The sequence below is a fragment of the Hyla sarda genome, chromosome 3 (genome assembly GCF_029499605.1).
Source record: "Hyla sarda isolate aHylSar1 chromosome 3, aHylSar1.hap1, whole genome shotgun sequence".
In the NCBI taxonomy this organism is placed as follows: Eukaryota; Metazoa; Chordata; class Amphibia; order Anura; family Hylidae; genus Hyla; species Hyla sarda.
In genome coordinates this window covers 142,850,474-142,876,547 of record NC_079191.1, presented here as the reverse complement: position 1 = coordinate 142,876,547, position 26,074 = coordinate 142,850,474, and the positions used below count along the sequence as shown (strand labels likewise).

The 26,074-nt window shown below is 39.9% G+C and overlaps 1 protein-coding gene across 15 annotated transcripts in view; it reads left to right on the top strand.

Moving 5' to 3' along the window:
- Window positions 1-25,556, top strand: part of TNIK (TRAF2 and NCK interacting kinase) — a 350,539-nt gene extending 324,983 nt beyond the window's left edge. For 14 of the 15 annotated variants that reach the window (XM_056565180.1, XM_056565178.1, XM_056565177.1 and 11 more), the window contains 8 exons: window positions 2,904-3,074; window positions 5,511-5,654; window positions 6,036-6,170; window positions 6,417-6,517; window positions 8,689-8,838; window positions 10,079-10,238; window positions 13,059-13,198; window positions 23,701-25,556. In XM_056565180.1, the coding sequence (XP_056421155.1) occupies window positions 2,904-3,074; window positions 5,511-5,654; window positions 6,036-6,170; window positions 6,417-6,517; window positions 8,689-8,838; window positions 10,079-10,238; window positions 13,059-13,198; window positions 23,701-23,784 (1,085 nt within the window). In that variant the 3' untranslated portion in view covers window positions 23,785-25,556. Of the gene's footprint in view, window positions 1-2,903; window positions 3,075-5,510; window positions 5,656-6,035; window positions 6,171-6,416; window positions 6,518-8,688; window positions 8,839-10,078; window positions 10,239-13,058; window positions 13,199-23,700 lie in introns of those variants that run through there. The other variant, XM_056565188.1, reaches the window with a different exon arrangement.
- The last annotated feature ends 518 nt before the right edge of the window (window positions 25,557-26,074 follow it).

The window sequence follows — 26,074 nt, the reverse complement described above, 5'->3', positions numbered from 1 at the left end:
CCCACTGGGGACAAGACCTTGCTCGCTCTGAATATACTCCATTGACTACAACCCTCTGTTGTCTGTCACTCAGCCACTGCCTAATCCACTCAACAATATGGGAGTCCAAGCTCAATGACTGTAGTTTATTGATAAGTCTTCTATGTGGGACAATGTCAAAAGCCTTACTAAAATCTAGATATACGATGTCTACTGCCCCTCTATTATTTTAGTCACCCAGTCAAAAAATCAGTAAGATTTGTTTGACATGATCTCCCTGAAGTAAACCCATGTTGTTTTTCATCTTTCAATCCATGGGATTTTAGATGTTCCACAATCCTATCCTTTAGTAGGGTTTCCATTAATTTCCCCACTATTGATGTCAGACTTACTGGCCTATAGTTGATTGATTCCTCCCTACTACCTTTCTTGTGAATGGGCACAACATTTGCTAATTTCCAATCTTCCGGGACGACTCCTGTTACCATTGATTGGTTAAATAAATCTGTTAACGGTTGTGTTAGCTCACCACTCTTTTAAACATTTTGGGTGTATCCCATCAGGCCCTGTGACTTATTTGTCTTCACTTTAGACAGCAAACGTACAACCTCTTCCTCTGTAAAGACACATGCATCAAACAATTCATTAGTCTTCCTCCCGAATGGAGGACCTTTTCCTTCTTTTTCTTCTGTAAAAACTGAACAGAAGTATTCATTAAGGCAGTCGGCTAGCCCTTTATTCTGTTCTACATACATTCCATCCTTTATTTTTAATTTAGTTATTCCTTGTTTTAATTTCCTTTTTTCATTTATATATCTGAAGAATGTCTTATCCCCTTTTTCACAGACTGAGCAAATTTTTCTCCTGCCTGCGCTTTAGAAGCTCTTATAACGTGCTTGGCCTCTTTCTGCCTAGTCTTGTAGATTTCCCTATCTTCATTTCTCTGGGTTGTTTTATAATTACTAAATGCTAGCTTTTAGTTTTTTTTATGATTTTGGCCACTTCTGTTGAGTACCACAGTGGTCTCTTCCTTTTTCTGCTTTTACTGACAAGTCTAATTCAATTTTCTGTTGCCTTCAATAAAGCGTCTTCTAAGTAGTTCAATTTCTCATGGACTCCATGTAATTTGTTCCAGACTGATAGGGACTCCTTAATGTCTAATCTAATTTTTGAAAAGTCAGTTTTTCTAAAATCAAAAACTTTTGTTTTTGTGTGGTGTGACTCCTTCACTGTTCTTATATTAAACCACACTGACTGGTGATCACTAGATCCCAAGCTTTCGTCTACAATAACATCATATACCGAATCCCAATTAGTGATTAGCCATTATGCTATCGCCTGCGGTTATATGGACCTGTAGTGTCCAGAGCACCTTGGAGTGAATGAATCAACAGGCCTGCAGTTTGAAATAACCCTAGTAGGTACATTTTACTAATATTTTATTTACTTTATTTACTCAGAAGACAAGGGACATGCATTCTCTTGGTCACTGGGTGTCCTAGTCACTTATACTGTGGATAGGGGATAGCGTTTTAATATTGGAATAACCTTTTTAAAGGGGGTATTCCAGTTTGTTTGTTTTGACTATGCTACAGGGGCTGTAAAGTTAGTTCATAATGTAGTGTCTGTACCTGTGTGTGATGGTGGACTCACAATTCTTCTGTGATTTTTCACCCCTATATTTATTTTTAACAGCGTACAAAATTACTCAGGTCTCAGGTTTTCCTAGGTTGCAGTGTGGATGAGACATGGCATCACTAGTCAGGTGTGCAAAGAAAGCCTGTCCTGCTTCAATGGGTGAAGCGACTGCAGGGTGGGAAAGAGATCATTCTGTAATTGTATTTTTGCGACAGCTGTAGGCACCCTGGTTAAAAAAAAAAACACTGGTCTTTTGAATGGAATGCAGCTCATTTGTGTTTCAGTGGGTAGAGTGGCTGATGTGGGGAGGGAGGAAAGTGACCACTCAAATTATTAATTGTTGCACAGAAGAAAAAAGATTAATAGGTTACCCAAAGAAATACATACTTCCTTGATATATATATATATAGTAAAAAATAAATTAACATTGTATGCTCTGAGTGGTATTAATGCAAATGCACTGAAAAAATGGCAGTCAGTCTGAAAGCCATACTTACAGGACTTTTTCCAACATATGCAGCAGTAAACTTTAGTTCAGAAAAGTAAGTGGTTCTTCCCAGTGAGCCCTTCAAGGGATAATTTATTTTCCTAAGGAAAGTGGTAGTAATCATTTCTAGGTGAAACCGGCTGTTGTTTAGAAATGTGCTCAATGTTGAGAAACATGTGTATGCAGCAGTTTTTCTAGGCTGCCAACCCATCTGGCAGTTTCACATTAGTCTTAGTAGAAGCCCCCCATTGCGTTTAGTTTTAGCTACCCCATTACTTGAAATAGAACATAAGTCTTCCATCTTCCATGCCTTTTCCTGAGATATCAGCTTGCTAAAGCTTCATAATGATTTTCTAACTTATCATATATGAACGAAATAAAATGCACATAAGAAATTGGTTACAAGCTGACAAAGAAAACCTATGTTATGTAAGGTTTCTTTACTGTACCATAAGAAAAGAAGCAGTATCAGCTGTCCTTCTTCCTGGCTGAGTGATGATGATAGGCATTTTGATTTATTTTTGTTCTTTTGCTGCGCTTGAAGTTTTATTTCTTTATCTCCTTTCCCCTAAGAAAATGAATGTGAAAATATGGGTTAGCAATATTGGGCACACCAGCTCTTTCTAGTCTCCGTGACCCTTGCATGGATAGTTTTGGGTAATGAAGGTTAGCAACATCTGGTGTGCCAAAGGTTGCCTGTGCCCAGCATGAATTGTTAAATAATGAGATTTGTGACAGAACACGCATGCTCCATTTTCTTATTCTTTTTTTTGCTGAATGAAGAGAGTGTTTTTTTTAGCCCTGTTTACTAGCGAACTGCTTAGACAAGAACAAGCCAAGCTGAATGAGGCCAGAAAAATATCAGTGGTAAACGTGAACCCTACCAATATTCGTCCTCACAGCGATACTCCAGAGATCCGGAAATACAAGAAACGCTTTAATTCTGAGATACTTTGTGCAGCATTATGGGGTGAGTAAGGCTATACTTTTCAGATTTGTAGTAAACGAAATGAAATGTTCATGTTTAGTTTTTTTTTTTTCGTTCTTTAATTAACATACTTTACTTTACATTCTTTGCACTATCTGTTTTGGTTCACTGAAAAAGCCTGAAAACCCCCTAAACACCATTTAGGGTCCTTTTAGAAGAACAGACCCAAACCCTAACATGGCTTATCAGTGCAGGGCCACACAATCGCTCGATCAATTGTGCAGCACTTTACTTAATTGTTGGCAGCAGATCTGCTGTTTACACAGAGTGATTTATGGCTAATTCAGCCAGTGATCGCCACATGCAAATGGCTCTTTATCTTCAGAATGCAGAGAGGCCACATTGGTGCAAAATATTGATTAGATTGCAGTCTAGCAGTTATGATACCTTTTTTAGTGGTCCAACATCACAAAGCCAGGCTGCATCTTGTGTATGGGAGGGGGCGTGCCGGTCGTCACGCCCCCTCCTATAGACTTGCATTGAGGAGACGGGGCATGATGTCACGTGGGGGCGGAGTCGTGACGTCACAGACTTCCATTCCCGTGGTCGCGACCCAGACTCTCCAGCACTTCCGGACAAGAAACAGGTGGGTGACGCATGCTCTATTGCGGGGGTCCCCAGCGGCGGGACCCCCGTGATCATACATCTTATCCTCTATCCTTTGGATAGGGGATAAGATGTCTATGAGTGGAGTACCCCCTTAATAGCCCATGTGATATGGAACATGTTTGTAATTCCCTTAATTTACCAAAAATAACTCCATAGTCTATAAAAAAAAAAAAACTCTATAGTCTTGGCCACTAGGTGTTTCTCTTCATTGAAATCTAATATCCATTGTTGTTAATAGGGGGTGTCTGTAGTAGCAGACACAGGAAGTGGGGACAGGGCTTAGAGTGTGCTTTGTGCAGGATAGTGAAAGATCTAATGTGACCCTAGGATGTGTCTGTGTAAGGTGAGGCCTCCATAGGATCTGCACTGTCCATGAAAGGAAGATCAAGCCTTCCTTCTCAATAGGTGCAGGTCAGTGCTTAGTGTAATCCCTTTACTGCAGTGCTGCCCATGAAAGGTAGATTAATGCGTCCTTCTCAACAGTACAATAAGGAAAGGGTTACAATATGCCATATATAATAATGTACTGTAAATCATCCCACAGCACAGGGCCAGCCTGTTCAGTTCAGAGCATTTTACTAGAACTATGTGATGTCATAGCAGTAAGTACTAGGGGGTAAATTTATTAAGCGACTTTGATTTTTAAGCATAGAAAAGTTGCACAGCCTCTGTTTGCGCAAAAATGTGACTTTTGATTTTGACATCACTCACACGTGATGTAATTGACAAATCTGTTTAACTTTCTGGCACAAGTTGATTTTAAATTTGTTTTACACCTGATTACCCCTTTAAGAGACTTTAGCCTCTTAATGAATCTGGCTGAATGATATAGCTGCCTCGACTTTACTAAAGGCTACTGTGTAAAATGTCAGCCTTAGTAAATAACACTAAAGGTGCTGTGCTGTGTAAGGTAGTAAGTAACTATGTGTGTACTGCTGGCAAACATACCCCTTGAAATGAAAATTAGCTGTTCACAATGGAGGAAACTTTCAGGAACCTAATAACAGCAGTGAAAGCTGTAAAATCACCTTGTCACTTCTTGGAATCTTAAAAAAATAAAAAAAATAAAACACATTTAAAAAATCTTTTTTGAAGCAGGTATGCTTAAAAACATTTTACATGGCTGCCATGCAATTATGTGACAGGCACTTTCAGATTACAGATAGTATAGGGAATTATCATTTAGAGTAACTTCTTTTGTGTTAGCCAGCTACATTGATGGACAAAATGAAGCAACTAAAACAACTTTTTATATTCAAATATATACTGTATATAACTTAGATGTGACAAGAAAATCCTATCACTCTCTACAAAAAAGATTTCGACTATACAACATGAACTTTCTTTTGTGTTAAAGTAGAATTGTTCCCATGTACTTTAAGGGTAGGGTAACATCCGCATATTTCATGCTGCAGATGCGCCAACAGCAGTCACAGATGGACTGCAGAGCTAGCGCTCGGCTGAGGCCAGGTAGCGTTGTGTGTCTGCTCATAGCGGCAGATTTCTACAGCAGGAAATCCGCTGGTACGGTCGAACACAGAGAGTCCATGTGCGACTGCTGTTGGTGCATCCGCAGCATAAAAAATATGCGGATGTTACCATACCCTTAAAGTACATGGGGGAAGTCTAACTTACCAGCACAATAATTAATTTTTTTAGCTTCCCATTCTGTTCTGAAAGTTTTATTAAATTAGTTTTTCCATCTCTGTGTACGCGCAATCCTGCACTCTTTCCTTTAAAGAACTTAACAAAATATAGCTTTTATAACAACTGTTTTGCTTATACACATTTCATGTTTCTTGCACACAGGTGTAAACTTGCTAGTGGGCACAGAGAATGGACTTATGTTGTTGGATCGAAGTGGGCAAGGAAAGGTCTACAACCTTATCAACAGGCGAAGGTTTCAGCAGATGGATGTGCTAGAAGGACTTAATGTCCTTGTAACCATATCAGGTGTGAAATACTAAATTCAGGAATTTAAGCCTAGTTTAGCATTAGTAGGCCTTTAATATTCAGGTACGATCATGAAATATCGTTAATATATTACAATACAATAAAGCTGCATCATAAAATAGACAATAAGAAACCGCACCCCTGCACTGGATTGATTCTTAGTTATAGCAGTCATTGCCATGACTAATGATTTGCATCAGAGTACATGGGTGAATTTTCTTATTGTCTATGTTATGGGGCTGCCTTATTATATGTTTGGATATTTTTAGAAAAACTTTAAAACATCAGTGCTGGCTCAAACGCATGTTCATTGGATTAATAAGTAACTGTACGTTTAAAAGGGAATTATAATAATTAACTTTCCAATGTGTTTTCTTTTAGGGAAAAAGAACAAGCTAAGAGTGTACTACCTTTCCTGGTTGAGGAACCGAATATTGCACAATGATCCAGAGGTGGAGAAAAAACAGGGCTGGATAACTGTAGGTGACTTAGAAGGCTGTGTGCATTATAAAGTTGGTAAGTTCTTATCCAGGTCCCTACATTTCTATTGTACACTTTACATTTCTATTGTACACTTTACGTATCATTGATACTGGGCAGTAAATTCCAATTTGATCCACAGCTGCAGTATTATTTTTACATACATGTATAATCCTACTCAGTCTTTACATGTCATTGTGATGTTTTGGAAGCTTTTGCACCGTCTCATTGCTGCTTTCTCTGGATTTTAATAGCCTTACTTTTTTTTAATTATCTTTACAGTGAAATATGAAAGAATCAAGTTCTTAGTTATTGCATTAAAGAATGCTGTAGAGATTTATGCCTGGGCTCCAAAGCCATATCATAAGTTTATGGCTTTTAAGGTATGTATAAATAACATACAGATTTACAGTGTAAAAACATACATAGGTTACATTGAATTGTGTACAACAATAAGTGAAATTTACTAAGTAAATGCAAAAAACTAAAGTTGGTTGCAGATTGTGACAAAAAGTGAACGACGTGCAGCAAATTTGTGTTATGGACATTAGTTACACCTATCTTAAGAGTTTTCTTGAATGGTGGCATGAGTGCAAAGTGCACCAATGTCTATTTATTGCAAGTATATCACCGCAAATAGGTTATGACATTTACAGAATAGATTTTGGGATCAATAATTGGCATGCCCTAGACCTTTTCTCTTCTATATCTGTGGTCAGAAACATAGTATTCCTGTGTGCCTGGGGGAGTAATTTATGAAGGGTTGCGTAGGTGAAGGATTTTTCTACACCTTTAATTGGTGTTTAATTGGTGTGCCGAGGCCCCTAATTTCACCCCAAAAACCCAGGAAAAGTTATTGACTCGACTATAAGCCTAGGGTGGGGAAATACGTCATCTCCCCCCCCCCCTCCCTGTCATCATCCACACCCCTGTCATTAACACCCCCAGTCATCATCATCCCCGTCATTAACACCCCCCTTCATCATCACCGCCTGTCAATCCCTTCTCAGTGGTCTTCAACCTGCGGACCTCCAGATGTTCAACCTGCGGACCTCCAGATGTTTCAAAACTACAACTCTCAGCATGCCCGGACAGCCATCGGCGGTCCAGGCATGCTGGGAGTTGTAGTTTTGAAACATCTGGAGGTCCGCAGGTTGAAGACCACTGCTGGGCCTTCGTCATCATCCAGACCCCCCTTTTGTTTTCTACTCACCTCCCCAGTTTCTCGGTGGGAAGGAAGGGTGGGCTGGTCCGAGCCATCCATATTCGACCACCTATGCTGCAGGGACCGTCCGGTGGGGAGGATTAGTCGTTCCGGGCTGTCCATCTTCACCGGGAGGCCCCCTTTTCCAGGCCGGCCCCGGACTAGTGACATTGCCTTGACGACGACTCGCAGTGACGTCCCTGCGCATGAAAGTCCCTACGTGTCATCGTCAAAGCAGCGTCACTAGTCCGGGGCTGGCCCGGAGCGGGAAAGAGGGCCTCCCGGTGAAGATGGACAGCCCGGAACGACTAACCCTCCCCACCAGATGGTCCCTGCAGCATAGGTGGTCGAATACAGTCGGCCCGGACCAGCTCGCCGTTCCTTCCCACCGAAGGGAGGTGAGTATAAAACAAAAGGGGGGTCTGGATGATGACGAAGGCGCGGCAGTGGTTTTCAACCTGCGGACCTCCAGATGTTTCAAACTACAACTCCCAGCATGCTACAATCGATGTCTTATAAAATCGTGCTGAAAAACTCGGCTTATACTCGAGTATATATGGTAAATGGTTGCATGGCATGTGATAGATATGGTATTTCATAAACATTGTAAGGCACCACTTTTATTTGGTTCCTCATCTTCGACTTTTTAAACCATTGTGACAATTCGTGTGACTTTTTATTTTTATTTTTTATTGTTTAATAATGCTGTCCACAGACAGCATGTGTGAGGCAAAAGTCACACACTATAAATTCATGACCACTGCAGAAGAACAACTTGATTTTTTCATACCTACAAAATCATGAGAAAATCCTCTACTTGAAAAGTTGCAAAAGGTCATTGCCACTAATTTAGTGCAAAATATAGTCTACATACAATATCTTAATGCTATATTTGCAGTGTATTTTCTTGTAACAAGAAAATATAAAAACTTTTTTAAAGAATGTATCATTTCTGTGAGTTTAAACTGATGCCAAAGTGTATCCATTTTCATCACATCATTGTAAATGTGTTTTTTACAGGGTCAGTTATTTTGTTATTCCGATACTTCTTAGATGCTTTGTGTTTTTAGAAACATTGGTTAAAGTTTTAAACAGATTAATAAGATGTAGGCAAGAAAAATGAGCAGTTACCAGCCCTAAAAGAAGCATGTTCACAAATACTGGAAGGCTCAATAAGCATCCCCTGATGCCACTCCCTACAAATAGGCATGTATCCATGCCTAATGTGTTTAGAAAGCAGATTTCTCCTCCTTACATTGTGATATCTTTTCTTCTCGCAAATATCGTCTTCTTTATTAAATTAAGCATTATTTTGTAGATTTAAGAATAAAATGAAATACACATGTTTAGTCCTTTACAGATCTACAACATAAGCCATTGCTTTGTGACCTGACTGTAGAAGAAGGTCAAAGGTTAAAAGTGATATTTGGCTCTAGCACTGGATTCCATGTCATTGATGTTGATTCTGGAAATACGTACGACATCTACATACCATCTCATGTAAGTAAAGGAAAAACACTGTGTCATTGTAAAATGCTTCTCAAAATATCGATCACCTTGTAATTGGTTATATAAATACAGATAAGAATATAATAGATATACACAATTTAAACTCTCCGAATATTGATGTTAGTCGCCACATGCTTGTGATCTTCTTTTCAAGACATCTATTGTAGCAGGGAGCATATTAGGAATATTGCAGGGGCGCTCAGAGGCCGGCGACCGCTTTTGTGCACAAAAGCGGTCCCTTGCCTCTGAGCGCCCCTTCAATATCCTAATATGCTCCCTGCTACAATCTATGTCTTGAAAAGAAGATCACAAGCGGCGGTGAGTGCAAGCTATTTCTTTCTATTCTATGTGAATATTGATGTAAATAACGTTATAATTAGCTTTGCACCTCCAGCCGAATTTAATACAATAGTAGTGCTGGTCACTTTGCTACACTCTCTATAAAATAGTATTTATGTTAGTCTATTTAAACTTTGGATTTGGCTATGTGACCTTAAACAAATTTTAGCCTGATATGTAGTATGTACGGGCGATCAGCTTCTTAATTATATGATTATGTGCTAATGGAAAGAAATTTTGCTTAGCTATAGACTGCTATGGGGCAATTGCACATAGACACTGTTTTGTGTCGCCTACGTAGTTGTATTCTTTCAATTAAATTTTTTTTGTGTCAAAATACAGTACTACATCTGTTCTGCAGTGGGTCAATAATCTTTGGAGGGAGTAGATGAATGATGAGTAACAATTCTTCTTCCACCCTTTTTATCTACTTCTGCTAGACCAATGGAACTGAACCACTGTAAATTGCCCTTCTCTACTTATATCAACTAGAAAAATGTCAGAATATTAAAGGGGTTGTGCGCTGCCCTGCCTTTCGGAGCTCCGCTCGCAGCGTCCGGAAGTTCATTACTCCGAACGTTGTGTTCGGGCTTCGCCCCCTTGTGACGCCACGCCCGCCCCCTCGTGACGTCACGCCCGCCCCATCAACCAAAGTCTATGGGAAGGGGACGTGACAGCGGTCGCGCCCCCTTCCCATAGACTTTTGTTGAGGGGGCGGGCGTGACGTCACGAGGGGGCGGCCGCGAACACGGAAGCCTGCACACAGCGTTCGGAGTAATGAACTTCCGGACGCTGCGAGCGGAGCTCCAAAAGGCAGGGCAGCGCACAACCCCTTTAAGACCTATTAGTTTTGCCTGTACCTATGCCTGAACTGTTTTTTATTTTTTTGTAGATTCAAGGTAACATCACGCCACATGCCATTGTCATCTTGCCTAAAACAGATGGAATGGAAATGCTTGTGTGCTACGAGGATGAAGGGGTGTATGTTAATACTTATGGCCGAATAACTAAAGATGTAGTGCTTCAGTGGGGTGAAATGCCCACTTCAGTAGGTGAGTTTTGTTTCTATACATAATTCACTATGAGGGACATTTATCAATGTTTGCTTATGTATTCTTTTTTTTTAGTAATTTTTTCCTTACTTTTTTTTGCTTATGTGTGACTTATTTATCAACTGGTTTCAGCCTGTTGATAATTTTCTTTCACGTAAGCAATTTTTCCTTTTTTACTTTGGTAGTAGCTTTTTCTGCTCCATGTTTGAGCTGGAGTAAATTTAGTCAATTTTTAACCCTGTTGCGACTTTTTTTTGCGCAGTTGCGACTGTCGCAGTTAATAAATACCTGACTACCCGTAGTCCATTTTAAAATTATTACTACATAGTTAATTTTTGGAAAACTTGCTTTTCTCGCTTTCCAGTCAAAATGTTGCACGAAAAATCGCGTAGTCGCAGTTGCAACAATTTTGCCACAATTATAGTAAAGAAAACCTGACTAAACCCGTTGATAAATGTCCATATATGTTCTTTCCTAGTCATGAATGAAAGTGTTATTATTTTTTCATTTTTGAAAATATTATACTATGTACTAGAAATATTTTATTTTTCCCTGCCCCGGCAAAATTAGCATTTGGTTAAAAAATTAGGACATGATCAGGTGTAAGATCTAAAGCAATTGGCAAGGATGATTTGAGCCCCTGCTGATTTTGTACATTTGTCCACACACAAAGAAATGATCAGTCTATAATTTTAATGGTAGGTTTATTTGAACAGTAATAGGCAAAATAACAAAAGAAATCCTGAAAAACGCATCATAATAAGTTATGAATTGATTTACATTTTACTCAGTGATCCCCAGCAAGATTTCTGGCTCCAAATCTCAGCTTGTCACATGTATAAAAGACACCTGTCCACAAAAGTAATGAGTGACTAAATCAATCAATCCAAATTCTCCACTATAACCAAGACCATAGATCTGCTCAAATATGTCAGACAACATTGTAGACCTGCAAATGGCTGCAATGGGCTACAAGCAGCTTGGTGAGAAGTTTACAACAGTTAAAGGGGTACTCCGATGCTTAGACATCTTATCCCCTATCCAAAGGATAGGGGATAAGATGCCTGATCGCGGGAGTCCCGCTGCTGGGGACCCCCGAGATCATCCACGCGGCATCCCATTTGTAATCAGTCCCCGGAGCGTGTTCGCTCCGGGACTGATTACCGGCAACTACAGGGCGGGCGGCGTGTGACGTCATGCCCCTGCCCCCGTGTGATGTCACGCTCCGCCCCTCAATGCAAGCCTACGGGAGGGGGCGTGATAGCTGTCACGCCCCCTCCCGTAGGCTTGCATTGAGGGACGGAGCATGGCGTCACACGCCGCCCGCCCAGTAGTCGCCGGTAATCAGTCCCGGAGCGAACATGCTCCGGGGACTGATTACAAACGGGGTGCCGCGTGCATGATCCCGGGGGTCCCCAGCGCCGGGACTCCCGCGATCAGGCATCTTATCCCCTATGCTTTGGATAGGGGATAAGATGTCTAAGCACCGGAGTACCCCTTTAATGCATTTTTGGCAAATGGAAGAAACATGAAAAAAATCTCCCTCGGTTGGGGGCTCCATGCAAGATCTCACCTTGTGGAGTGTCAATGATCATGAGAATGGTGAGGAATCACACCAGAACACTACACAGGAGGATCTTGTCAATGATCTCATTGCAGCTGGGATAGTCACCAAGAAAACAATTGGTTACACTCTACTCCTTAATGGACTGAAATCTTGCAGCGCTCACAAGGTCCCCCTGCTCAAGAAAGCTTAGCTGAGTTTTATCAATGAATCTCTGAATCATTCAGGTGTTCATTAGCAAACTTCATGCAGAGTCTGTACATATTACCAATTGTTACTTGTCACCAATCTGCTTAACAATAGTCTTGTATCCCGTTCCAGCCTTCTATATGATCTACAATCTTGTCACTGACCTCCTCGGTTCTGCTTTGGTCTTGACCATGGTGGAGAGTTGGAATGTGATTGCTTGCTTCTGTAGACAGGTGTCTTTTATACAAGGTAACAAGGTAGTTTAGGTTGTTACATTTATAAAAGACACATGGCAGACTCCTTCTCCCCTATGCTGAGCCTCTGCAGAGTGGAGCTTCATTCTGCAGTGGTGGAGGCTCAACACTGGGGAGGAGACGTTACCATTAACATGCTGGCCGGACATCACCGTGCACCAGGAGTTCAGGAATGTCACCATGCACCAAGCTTTACATTTGTATATAATGAAGACTGGAGGCACGGAACGAGGAATGGTAAGTGTGATTTTTCATCAGTGTCACCCGCACTACATGCCTGTACCTATAGGTTAGTGCAGGTGACACTGATGACAGATTTGCTTTAAAGTTGCTGTGCTTGTTAGTAGTTTATGCACATAATATTTCGTAATGCGCTGGTGATTACAGATCACCATGAAGTGAAGTGCAACATAACAAAGGGTCATAGAAAGGTAAGGATCTCATTTGTGTGTACATAAAGGGAGCCCAACAAACAAGTACAGTTAGACTACCAGTGATAGTCTAGGCTAAATGACTGCTGTTTTACCTGCACCCTGTAACACCAAGAATGCACTTCAACGTGTGTTCTGGTTACCCTTCATCATAAGTAGGGTTATATGCAGAAAAGCAGATTATTTCTTTTTCTCCAGTTGCTGTACAGTATTTATTATAATATAATGGACATCCAAACTTAGACCATGTAATGTAAAATTAACCATTTTATCAACAGTAAATGGCTAAAAATAAACTGCCCTTTTTTTGCTTTACATCAATTTGTTCTGTATTCCTGCCTTAATACTATGTTTTTGTTTTGTTTGTTTTCTTTACTTCCAGCTTATATCCATTCCAATCAGATAATGGGCTGGGGAGAGAAAGCTATTGAAATACGTTCTGTGGAAACCGGGCATTTAGATGGGGTATTCATGCACAAGAGAGCCCAGAGGTTAAAATTTCTGTGTGAAAGGAATGATAAGGTATTTCTAGATAATGCTTTTGTGACTTGCTCAACATGTACCACTGTTATAAAATGGCATGTAAAGGCCTTCTTACACATGCTAATGATTAGTTGAACAAAAATTCCTGTGTACGTTTGTGTCTTATTATTGACCATAAACGCTACAAGAAATGCACATTTCTCGTCCGATTGCATCTTTTGTGCATATGTTAAAATCATCATTTGTTGACATAGCATCTCTACATGTAAACAGGGAAACTGCTGCCAACAAACAGTCATGCCGGGGGGGGGGGGGGATTTGATCAAACAATCATGAGAATGATCCCACTTTCCACTTTCTATGTTGTTAATTGCCACTTATTACAGGTAATTTATCTACCCCTGTAAAAGAACCCTTAGATATGTTCACCTGACTGTTTCTGGCTTAGAGTCCTAGAAATCTATGTTTGGATTCTGTAGGCTCACCTGATGATTGGACAGGTATTTGGAAAAAGGAGATATTAAAGAGTACCTGTCACCAAACTAAATTTTTTTTATATATTGTTGTGTATATGTAATTATAAGACACTTTGCTATTTACTTGCTGTTAAAATTATCAGCCTTTATATGTTTTTAATGTGATTGAAAATACAGCCACTAGGTGGCACTGTTCTGTTCCCTTCACAAGTCAAACAGTGGGGAACCCCCACTTTCTCCTGCCGAGAGCTCACACAATGTGAGCAAGGGGAAATGTATGTTACAGACCATTTTAACCCCTTAAGGCCCTGGGTTTTTCAGTTTTTGCACTTTCGTTTTTTTCCTCCTTGCCTTTTAAAAAAATCATAATTCTTTAAATTTTGCACCTAAAAATCCATATGATGGCTTATTTTTTTTAAATGACATCAGTCATTTTACCCAAATATCTATGGCAAAACGCAAAATAAATCATTGTGCAACAAAATGTAAGAAAAAACGCCATTTTGTAACTTTTGGGGGCTTCCGTTTCTACGCAGTACATTTTTTTTGTAAAAATGACACGTTCTCTTTATTCTGTAGGTCCATATGATTAAAATGATACCCTACTTATATGGGTTTGATTTTTTTCGTACTTCTGGAAAAAATTATAACTACATGCAGGAAAATGTATACGTTTAAAATTGTCATTTTCTGACCCCTATAACTCATTTTTCCGCGAACGGGGCGGTATGAGGAAGAAAATTTTACGACGCGATCTGAAGCTTTAAGCGGTACAATTTTTGTATTGATCGGACTTTTTGATTGCTTTTTATTCATTTTTTCATGAAATAATAAGTGACCAAAAATAAGCTATTTTGGAATTGGAATACGCCATTGAACATACGGTTAATTAACGCTATATTTTTATAATTCGGACATTTCCGCATGCAGCGATACCACATATGTAAATTTTTATTTACACAGTTTTGTTTTTTTTAAATGGGAAAAAGGGGGGTGATTCAAACTTTTATTAGGGAAGGGGTTAAATGATCTTTATTAAAGGGGTTATCCTGGAAAAAACTTTTTTTTAATATATCAACTGGCTCCAGAATGTTAAACAGATTTGTAAATTAAAATATATAGGGGTCCCATTCACCTCTAGACTAATATCAGAATAAACTGATACATGATGATGATGATGATATATATGTAATAATAGTGATTAGAACCGTGCTTCAGATTTATGGTGAAAACAAGATTGTATTTATTCTTATAAAATAACCGCTAGTAAAATATCTTAGACATGGTAATAACAATGTAACAAAATATATAACAGTATCCCACACAGGGCCCTTGTGTGGAGAAAAGGTAACAATAATTTTAAAAAATATATAAAATATTGTAATACCACAGAAGAGTCTTAGATCCAGTAATCCAGCATATAGGTAGTGCAGTTAAACAGATTGAACATGTATCCAAGTCCGCATTTAGATAAATTTATGCAGCATATATTTACCGGCTGATGGCAATAGACGTGCCGAGCTTTGGAGCTGTAGTTGCTGATCGTCCTATAGAGGCTGATGTGCGCTGGCATGTGCCCCGGCGACTGGTCCGCTAGTCGCAGACCCAGCAATGCCGCCGGTCACGGAGGTATATGTAGAAACTCCGGTGATGGAAACAGACCTCGTGGAGGAATTCTCGGCGTGTGATGTCAGCTCAGCAGCGCTGGATGTCAGCCCGGTGGGTGCTGTTAGTGGAAGCGGTGGTAACCAAATGCTGGCGGCTGGATTAATGAGAGCAATGATAGCCCCACATGGACGGCTGGATGGATAGCAGAAATCCTTTGCTAAATTGCGGCAACAATGCAATGGTTTCTCTTGTAGCGGTATTGTTGCGGTAAAAATAGCTCTAGACGCGTTTCAGGGTACTGGATATTGACCCTTTCAGGTGTTCCGGTGAGCTGGAAAAGGTGGATACAGTCCTAGGAAAGAGTCTCCTAGGACTGTATCCACCTTTTCCAGCCCACGGGAGCACCTGAAAGCTGAACTCATTTATGCAGGATAAGCCATCAACTGCCGAGCCGAGAAGTTCGTGACGAATCGAATTTACTGTAAATTCGCTCATCTCTAATTATTACATATATATATATCATCATCATGTATCAGTTTATTCTGATATTAGTCTAGAGGTGAATGGGACCCCTATATATTTATTTTATTTCAATTACATTGTACTTTGCGGTGTAAGTACTACCCATTCATACCTCGACTAATTTTTTGTGAGCTGCACCCCCACACATTTTTCTATAGATTTGTAAATTACTTCTATTAAAAAATCTTAATCCTTTCAGTACTTATGAGCTTCTGAAGTTGAGTTGTTCTTTTCTGTCTAAGTGCTCTCTGATGACACGTGTCTCGGGAACCGCCCCAGTTTAGAAGAGGTTTGCTATGGGGATTTGCTTCTAAACTGGGCGGTTCCCGAGACACATGTCATCAGAGAGCACTTAGAAAGAAAAGAACAACTCAACTTCAGAAGTACTGAAAGGATTAAGATTTTTTTTCTGCAGCCAGTTGATATTTAAAAAAAAGTTTTTTCCCTGATAACCCCTTTAACTTTTTTTTTCCACTTATTTTTTTCCACTTATTTTTTTCCACTTATTTTTTTCCACTTATTTTTTTCCACTTATTTTTTTCCACTTATTTTTTTCCACTTATTTTTTTCCACTTATTTTTTTCCACTTATTTTTTTCCACTTATTTTTTTCCACTTTATTTTTGCAATGTTATAGCCCCCATAGGGGCTATAACACTGCACACACTGATCTTTTACATTGATCATTGTTATCCCATAGGGTAACATTTATCAATGATTCTGCTGCTTGACTGCTCATGCCTGGATCTCAGGGACTGAGCAGTCATTCGGCGACCGGACACACAGGAGGAAGGTAGGGACCCTCCTTGTGTCCAACTGTTTGGGACGCCGCAATTTCGCCGCGGCATTCCCGAACAGCCAACTGAGCTAGTCGGGAGCAGTTTACTTTCCCTTTAAACGCGGCGATCAACTTTGAACGTCGCGTCTAAAGGGTTAATAGTGTGTGGCGCTGCGATCAGGGCAACATCCTATTAGCCACGGGTCCCGGGCCCGACCGGCTATGACGTGGGGCCATGCCGTGGCCCTGCTCTATAGAAAGGGAGTGGACTCAGGTCTTACAGGTACGCCCTTCATCCTTAAGTGGTTAAAGCTTGGAATTTTTTTTTATGGGCAAGAGGGGTGTTAGGAGTAGTTTCGGAATATAATTAGAGATGAGCAAATTTACAGTTGATGACTTATCCTGCATAAATGAGTTCAGCTTTCAGGTGCTCCCGTGGGCTGGAAAAGCTGGATACAGTCCTAGGAGACTCTTTCCTAGGACTGTATCCACCTTTTCCAGCCCACCGGAGCACCTGAAAGCTGAACTAATTTATGCAGGATAAGTCATCAACTGCCGAGCCGAGAAGTTCGTGACGAATCGAGTTTACAGTAAATTCGCTCATCTCTAAATATAATCTGAGTTAGTTTAGAAAATATGGTTTGATGACAGGTACTCTTTAAGCATTCCTTACAATCAGGAACAGTAGAGTTCATTGCCTTGAAGGGTCTCTCTAACTTACAAAAACTTGACCTTTAACTTCAGCTCTCCTTGGAGAGTGGCACATACAGTTTATAGATTTATACAAATAAAAATACAGGAGACACACTGCTTCTTTATTCAAATGCTCATTACTATATTTCATCACTCATAACCAAGTGTAGAATATCCGTCAAAAGTGCCTGACGAATTCCATAGTGAAATGCCTTAACAATGGATGGAGATATTGACGAGTTTTTCATAAGTGATACTTACCAGTTAAAGGAAACCTGTTGTTTAAAATTCTCTCTAATCAATCACCATCTAACAACATGTTATAGTGCAGAAATAAGCTAATTATCATTCAGTATTAATTATCATTTATTGATTTAATTCCCAGTTCTTTCTATACTAAAGAATCCAGTAGACATTGTCACTCAATGGTAAGACCACCCACTGGGCTCCTTAAAGGAAAAGGCAGTCATTTCTCATAATAAGTTACAAGTTTGAATCTTTTCCCATATATATATATATATCACAGTGCGTAGCTGTTTCTGCTCTATAACATGCTGCTGATAGATCAGATTATCATTTTCATGGGACTGGTTCCCATTAAGAGAGATTCAGTGAGATATCTGTCCATTTACGGTATGTATTAAGGCATTGCTTAATAAAAAATAGCCATTGACTACTAAGATGTCAAGGGAAAAAAGGAATCTGGCATGTTGCGTTTTGATATGGCTGATAAGATAAGTTGCTGCCAGAGGGATCTGTGGTGGCCATTCCTGCTTCCTTAGTGAAAACACTTGTGCTATCAGTCAAGCTGACAATGCATATATATGGGTGAGCAGGAAGGAAAAGCTGTTCAGCCGACAACTACCTAAGGAGCACTTTGCACCAGTGACTATTCTGTAAATAAATATGTACCTAACAGAGAATAATATGGGCTAATTGAAAATATAATGCATCATTTACATGGTAAATAATTATATGATCTAGAATCTCCAACATTCACATCTGTGGTATACACATTCTGTATGTTATTTACCCGTTATCTAGAAGTGGTAGTGGTATCAATGTGCAATGTGCTATCAGCTAGCTTGCTATTCACTTATTTATTCACACTTATTGATTTTAGCTTTTTTCTATTCAGCTATATATACAGAAATCAACCTTTGCTCCCTTTTCTTCCTGTTTATCGACCTATAGTAGATGTTATGTGACAAATTTCACCTTTTGTGCTTCACTGTATCTATGAATCCACCTTCCTATTCTAGCATAGCACATTTTGCACAAAAGTTTCAGATCTCCTGTACAGGGCCCCGGCTCGCTGACCAGAGAGCGCGTGTTGACTACGGCACAAAGAGGCGGCTGACACCCCTCCTCAATACAGCGCTATGGCAGAACCAGAGATTGCCGAAGGCAGCGTTTCGGCTTTGCCATAGAATTGTATTGAGGGGGAGTGTCAGCCGCCGCTTCTTGTGGTGGTCGACATGCCCCCTACCCGCAGGCTGCTGGGGCCCCGTACGGGAAATTTCAGGGGTCCCAGCCAGGGACGTGCACAGACCTTTTGGAGGGCAGGGGCTCAAGTAAAAAAGAGGGCACTTTTCATAATTTAAAAAACGTCTGCCAGACTTAATGGGCAGATGCGCTGCGGCCCAGGGACACAGTGGACTCCCGCCAGGCCTCCTCGACATTCCTATCCCCCATAAAGGTTGGTGTTTTTGTAAAATAAAGTCAAGAACAGTTTCTTTGGTGGGCTGCCAGTCTTATTTACAGAAAACATCTGACAGCTGCCCTATAATATACTGTATTATAGAGGAGATTCATCAAAACCTGTGCAGAGAAAGAGCGGTGCAGTCGCCCATAGCAACCATATCAGATCGTTTTGCAGAAGGCTTTTCCTCTGCAAAGGTTTTAATAAATCTCCCCCTATATGCCCCGGTCTGAGCTCTATATGACAGAACGTGCACTGTATCTCGCCTCACCCAGCACCAATCACCCAGCACCCATCCCCAATCACCCAGCACTCATCACCCAGCACCCACCTTATGCAGGAATCTCCACACAGCCCTGGTTCTTAAACTGAAGAGATGAACACCACACAAGTATATGCTTACATTCTACCATATACAAGAGTTGGCAAAAAAAAACAAGATGCGAGAACGAAGAATTATAAATATGCAAAGAGCCGGGCATAGCACAGCATACAGGATGGAGGCAGGGAAGCTCCGCCTCCATAGCGCACAAGACTGAATTTGCATATTAGCAATGTGGGGCAATACCTAGAAAGGGGAAGACCAATTTTTGTATGACATTATTTTTCTCCTATTCACCTGCACTGTAACCTAGTGTATTGGGTTTAGTGCAAGTAAACAGCCGGTCAGTTTCTCTTTAATTATATACCGTACCCCCCTTAATGAACTATATACTGTGGCACCATTCATCTATTAATTCCCTATATACTGTGTCACCATTAATGAACTATATACTGTGCCACTATTATTTAACTATCCTGTGCCACCACTAAGGTTGCGTTCACACGTGCGTATTTTCTGCTGCAGATCTTCTGCAGATTTGCTTTAGCAGATTTCTCTTCCCATTGAAGTCCCAATGGGAAGCAAAATCTGCAGCAGATCTGCAGCAAAAATAGGCACATGTGAACTCACCCTAAGGATCTATACACAGTGCCAGCATACATAAAAAATATTATGTTCCAATATAATGAAATATATACTGTGCTTCCATAAATTCCCTATATACTGTGCTTTCATTTACGTGCTTACATTCCTCCAATAATTCCCTAATAATGTGCTTCATACAATACATACAAGCACATAACATAAAGGCACATACTGTACATAGGTAATATACACACATACAAAGAGACACTTTGACACATACATACAGGTACAAATATACATTAAGAAACATAAATACACAAACACACATATAACATGGAATGTATACTAAAAGATATAGCCAATAAGCATATCATACATACAGGTACACACATACAATCACTCAGATATATACACATACATACACACATATAGATTCACTTGCTCACATATATAGGCACATAAATAGAGATACACACACATATATACACATCATACAGACACACTGACATACAATCACTCACATATATACACAGTCACTTACACTAAGGCCCCAGCCATCCCTCTCTGCATAGGCACAGACATACAGATACACACACACATATACACCAGACACACTGACATACAATCACTCACATATATACACAGTCACTTACAGTAAGTAAGGCCCCATCCCTCTCTGCATAGACTGAAGTTTCTGGCCGGACATGCTGTGGGTGGGGCTTCTCTCTGCCTCCTCTGCTCCTGTCTTCTCCGTGTGGAGAGAAGCAGAGAAATGGCTGATAATGACAGGGTGAGTGGCGCCCCCTTCCTGCAGGGAGGGCACAGCACCCTCCATTATACCACATACAAATCTCCCCAGCAACAGATTCTTTTTACTGCACCTGTCACCCTGAGTCTGCAGCTCCTTTTGTGAGGGCACTATAGGGGCAGGTGAGGAAAAGGGCAGGGGCTTCAGCCCCCTTTTACCCCTATGTGTGCACGTCCCTGGTCCCAGCGGTCGGACCCCCCGCAATCTGAAACTTATATTTATGTTTTTCAAGACTGGAGATCTCCTTTAACTACTTAATCGCATCAATAATTCATGGTACTTCCCATTGTTACTGTACTTGTCAGTTTTAGAATATGTGAGACACTCTTTGCTTCTAAAAGGGAGGATCTTTATTTTACATCTTACATACTCCAATACCTCCATGACTGTGCCATAGAAGCAGATTCTCTGAACAAACAGCCCTGAGGTCCTTTCTAGATCCCCATGACTGTCTGAAGAGCATTTCTGCAGTGTCTGATTGGGGATACGATCAGGGAATCCCCTTTTTAAAGGAAATCTGTCATCAGTGTCACCCACATTAACCTTTTGGTACAAGCTGGTAGTGCGGGTGACCCTGATGATAATGATACTTACATATCCCTGATCCATGACCCTGTTATGCTTCTTATTCGGGCAGCAGGTTTGGTGCATGTGCGGCGATCCAGGAGTGCACTAATGTCACCGCTGCTGCTTCTTCAAGCTTTCTCAGCGTACTCCTGGAGCTCCGCTTGTGCACCAAGCCTGCCACCCAAATAAGAGGCATAACAGGTCCACTCATCAGGGACAGGTAAGTATCATTCTCATCAGTGTCAGCCTCACTTCCAATCTGACACTGATGATTGATTCCCTTTAATCATACTTTCTGTGATCCTAACCATGCTTTGAAGACTGCTTATGAACCAAGGTTGTAAGTGCTGTAAGTTTTTAGTGCAGGAACAACTCAGGAGCCTTAAACACCACTCAACTGCAGTGATTCCAAAAGATGCCTCAGCGGACCGCCCACTGTCAAAAGACAGTGGTAGGTTGGTAAGGTATTAAAATACTTAAATTCTTTAGTGAGTAAAATTGCTAAGGTGGACTTTAACTTTAATTGGAGTAGTATTACACAAAAGGTTGCTCTATTACTGTCTAGAGACACAAAAGGGGCACTTACTTTGTAGAGACATAAAAGGGGCACTATTATTGTTAATGCCACTAAGGAGAACTATTAACATGTGGGGCACTGTTCTGTGGGGGTACAGTATCTATTGCTATGAGGGCATTGGAGGAAGGAGCATGCTTAGGATAGGACTGTTAAGTAGGCAGCAGAAGGGAAGGTTTATTTATGTACATCATAGCACAAAATCTCACTACAATAATAACTCTGCTTTCTCATCTAATAGGAAAATAATTTACTGTGGTTCTTTGAAATGATAGACCCCATATTGCCACCAGTGCCTTAGCCTGTAACAGTAAACCCTGCATGTAGAGCATGGAAGAGGGTTACACTTTTGGTTTAAAACTCATCGCATTGTATTTGACAATCCATCTTCTGGACGTGTTTACTTTGTAAAAGATTCCTCCTTATTATTTCCACACTATAGCAATTAACATACTTTAATCCTCTTTGCAGATGTCTGTCTGTATTTCTGACTAATGATGATTTATCAGCAACATTCTTGATACATTTTGCCAAAAGCAAATTAGTTAAGTGCTGTGGTTGCGCACAATGTTCCATGTACTGTATAATACGATTCCAATTTAGTGATACATTCACTTCAATAGATTTCTGTACAGAATATTACAGTTCATATATTAGATACTGGGGTATAAGAGCTTTTAGTGATTCTCATTTTTTTAGGGTAAAGTTCTTTTCTGATCTATTTAAGAACATTAAAACCCTCATTATAACCTGTTTGATGTTGCCCAAACCAAAGGTAGTCTGAAACTGATACAGGCAGCAGGGTGCCAACAAAATGGGGAAAAATCATAGTTTTTAAAAGCTGCTGGGACCCGGATATGTAGTCCCCTTCCTCGTTGCTGTTCTTCCCCCCTGCCGGCCTTGAGGGACACGCCTCTCCCTAAAAGTGTATACGCAGGGACGTGTCACTCAGTGCCTGCAGGGAGCAGCTGTGGGGACCCTCCCCCCATGACTACTTACTCGGGTCCTGATGTTTTTAGGCATTTCAGAGTAAATCAGTGTGTTCCAGCATCCTGCTGCCTGTATTAGTTTCATGCTGCCCAATGTTTGGACAGCATGAAACAGGTTCCATTAAACACAACAGAAAATTGAAGAAACGCTAAATAGAGAGCCTTTTCACCAGCACTGGATTAATGAGGATTAAACAGAATAGCTCACAGCCAATGTAATATTATAGAAGGATAGAAAAAACATTAAAGTTCTCTGCATGACAAGCAATGTGTGCACAAGTTATTAGTCTTACTAATTAGATGAAGCAACAGTAAGGACAATTTTGTCTAAAGATCTATGGAGAAAATGTTTTTTATTTATTTATGTAAAACAAAAGGAATACAAGAAAGGGGAAAAAAAGGGGCGGGGGGGGGGGGGGGTAGTTAAAAAAAAAAACACATCTTGCACAAATGAATGCCATTATTACTTGTCATATAAAATGTAGATGTGCGTCATAAAGAAAAAAATCGCTTATAAATTTTAAAGACTAGCTCCCTAAATTCTTCTCTGGGAGCTAAGGGAGTTTCTCTAAGAAGCGTGTGCCAAATTCAGAATGGAAACCGCACCAGTCACATATAAGTACATAAACATCAGCAGTATAAGAAAACTGGCAGTACTATCTACTGAAACTTATAGCTGAGTACAGAAGTAAAAGAAAAAGAGAATATGCATGCAAAGATAGTTTTAATATGGGAGAAAATATAGAGGAGGGACAATATAGAACCTGAGAAGGGAGGAAAAGCTACCAGGTAAAAAATATATATATATATATATATATATATATATTTTACCATTATTAGTAGAAAGCAGGTATAAAAATGCTTTATAAATCTGGATTATAAGGTGATCCTACATATTCATCATGTTCTCTTTTGCAGGTATTCTTTGCATCAGTGCGGTCAGGAGGCAGTAGTCAAGTCTTTTTTATGACATTGAACAGAAACTCCATGATGAACTGGTAACAGAGCATTGCAAGGAACTCTACCCAAGACATTCTTTCTAAACTAGGTTTGGTTTTGTAGATGTGCATAGCCTCGTGGAACAGTCTGCTACCATTTTTACTGGCCAGGCATTCATGTTGTGGATTCTACAGAGTGCACATGACTTGGTAGCAGGTTGTGCAAATATCCAGCAACCTTGCCCTACAGCCAGAACAGAGACTTTGCACTTGAACACTGGGAGAACTGTGGCTCAGAGTTCCACAGATTAAGCTGTGTTATAGTGGCTTGTTCATTTTACCTTTTCATTGTGTCTTATTTTGTAAGAATGGCAAAACAAGAAAAGTATTGAGATTTGAGCCAGTTTGTTAATTTCTGTCTGCCTGCTCTAACGTTATATATAAATATACATATGTTGTAAAATTACAATGAGTACAATGAGACAGCACAATAATGTACCTTTTTCTGTTTTGCTGAAAGCTAAAGCTGTATAGCTGGGTAATTAAAAGAAAAAACCTTTTTGCCTTCATCAGCCTGAATGTTGCTTTTTGATAGCAACAGCCTAAATAATTTTTATCGGAAAGCAAAGTTTCCTCCTCTTTTGGGAAACGTAATTTATATGGCTAAACTAGCCGTAGTCTAAAGAAATCTAATGCCATTATTCAATCTGTCTGTTCATATAGTCTATCGATACATGCATATTGGTGTGTGTTGGTATAGTAATAGGCAGCAGGGTTATGTGTGAAATAGGCACATAGGGGGTTACCTGTGGTGTTTTTCTTTTTGTATATTATGCAACAGGTCAGGGAAAATAATATGCGAGTGTAGATGAAGGCACCTTTTAATTTTTATTCACACTGATGCAGCTATTCAGATAGATGGCTATTAGGCAATAATAGGACTTTTGCCAATATTGTCACAGCGACACTTTCTAGTATTAATAAATTTTGGTGTCAGGAGATTCTGGAAGTCTGTGGCCAATTAAGTCAAAGATTGGTCAAAAATACATCTTTTTAACCAAAGGATGGCAGGATTTAGAGAACTGCCCCAAGTCGGTTACAGTCATCAAACTTTACTGGCCAACTTTGTAAAGACAGACATATTTAGTTTCCAAAAAATTACCCAACCTACAGTAACAGACCACATCTGTGCAAAAAATATAAAATTTATATAAAAAATAAGTGTGTACGTAGTTCAGGTGATTCAGTCTTTCAACACAAAATGCTCTAATAATGAAATGATTAAAATACGTGTAACAGAAGATTATTTTTATTAGCTACAAGCATGGCTGGCTGTGGTAATAGGGTGTTACATCCAGAAAACTGTGTTGCGCTTCTTTTTTTTAATTTTTATTATATTTTTGTTTAGGATTTTTTTTTCTCCATTTCTTTGTTTTCTTACCTACCTCGTTATGTCTTTCTTTGGATGTCTTTTCTTTATCTGTTTATTGCAGCATTCTTACTCCTTTGAGTACCTGCAGAGATGTGTTGGTAACTGGCAGTTAAATCCTGTTAGTCCCTTTCCTTTAAATACACTGAATTTTAGACCATAAGACTGCAGAATATTCATAAAATTGTTTGCACTCTGTTTGGACACTGATTTACTGGATAATGCTTATGTAGCGGTTACAGGTCAGAAGGAAGAAGAGTGTGGCACCCTGTGTCATTTACAATTTGGTTGCAATTGTTTTTATTTGGTGGCTGTGATTGTACTTTCGCCGGGTGCTTTTAACATTCTGTTGCTAACTGACAACCTTTTACCAGTAAAATAATAAAAAAATACACTGTTTAAATTTATTCCCTTTTTATTGTGTTTTTTTTTTTTTGTTTTTTTTTTGGGTATACAGTAATGAAATAAAGGAAATTCATGTTTAAAGACTGTTTTGTTGCTGTTTCATGTATTTTGTATAAAATAGCTAATTTGAAAATGAAATTATTTCTTAGTGTGAAACAATTTTATTATAAAGCCGGATTCACATTGCTTCCATGTACCCTTACTAGATTGACCTGGTTATAATTATAACAAAGATATCAAAAATATAAATTCCAGTATGCAGAATAAAAGTAATGGATGGACCGATACTGCTTTCTACTGTTAAAGAGGTACTCCGCCCCTAGACATCTTATCCCCTATCCAAAGGACGATCTCTCCTGCAGCACCCCTGTTCTCCAGCTGCACAGAGCGAGGATCACTCTGTGGCTGATGACAGGCGCTATAGGGAACAGAGTGCTGTGACGTCACTGCTCCGCCCTCGTCGCGACGACACCCCCCCCTCAATGCAAGCTAATGGGAGGGGACGTGAGGGCCACCACGC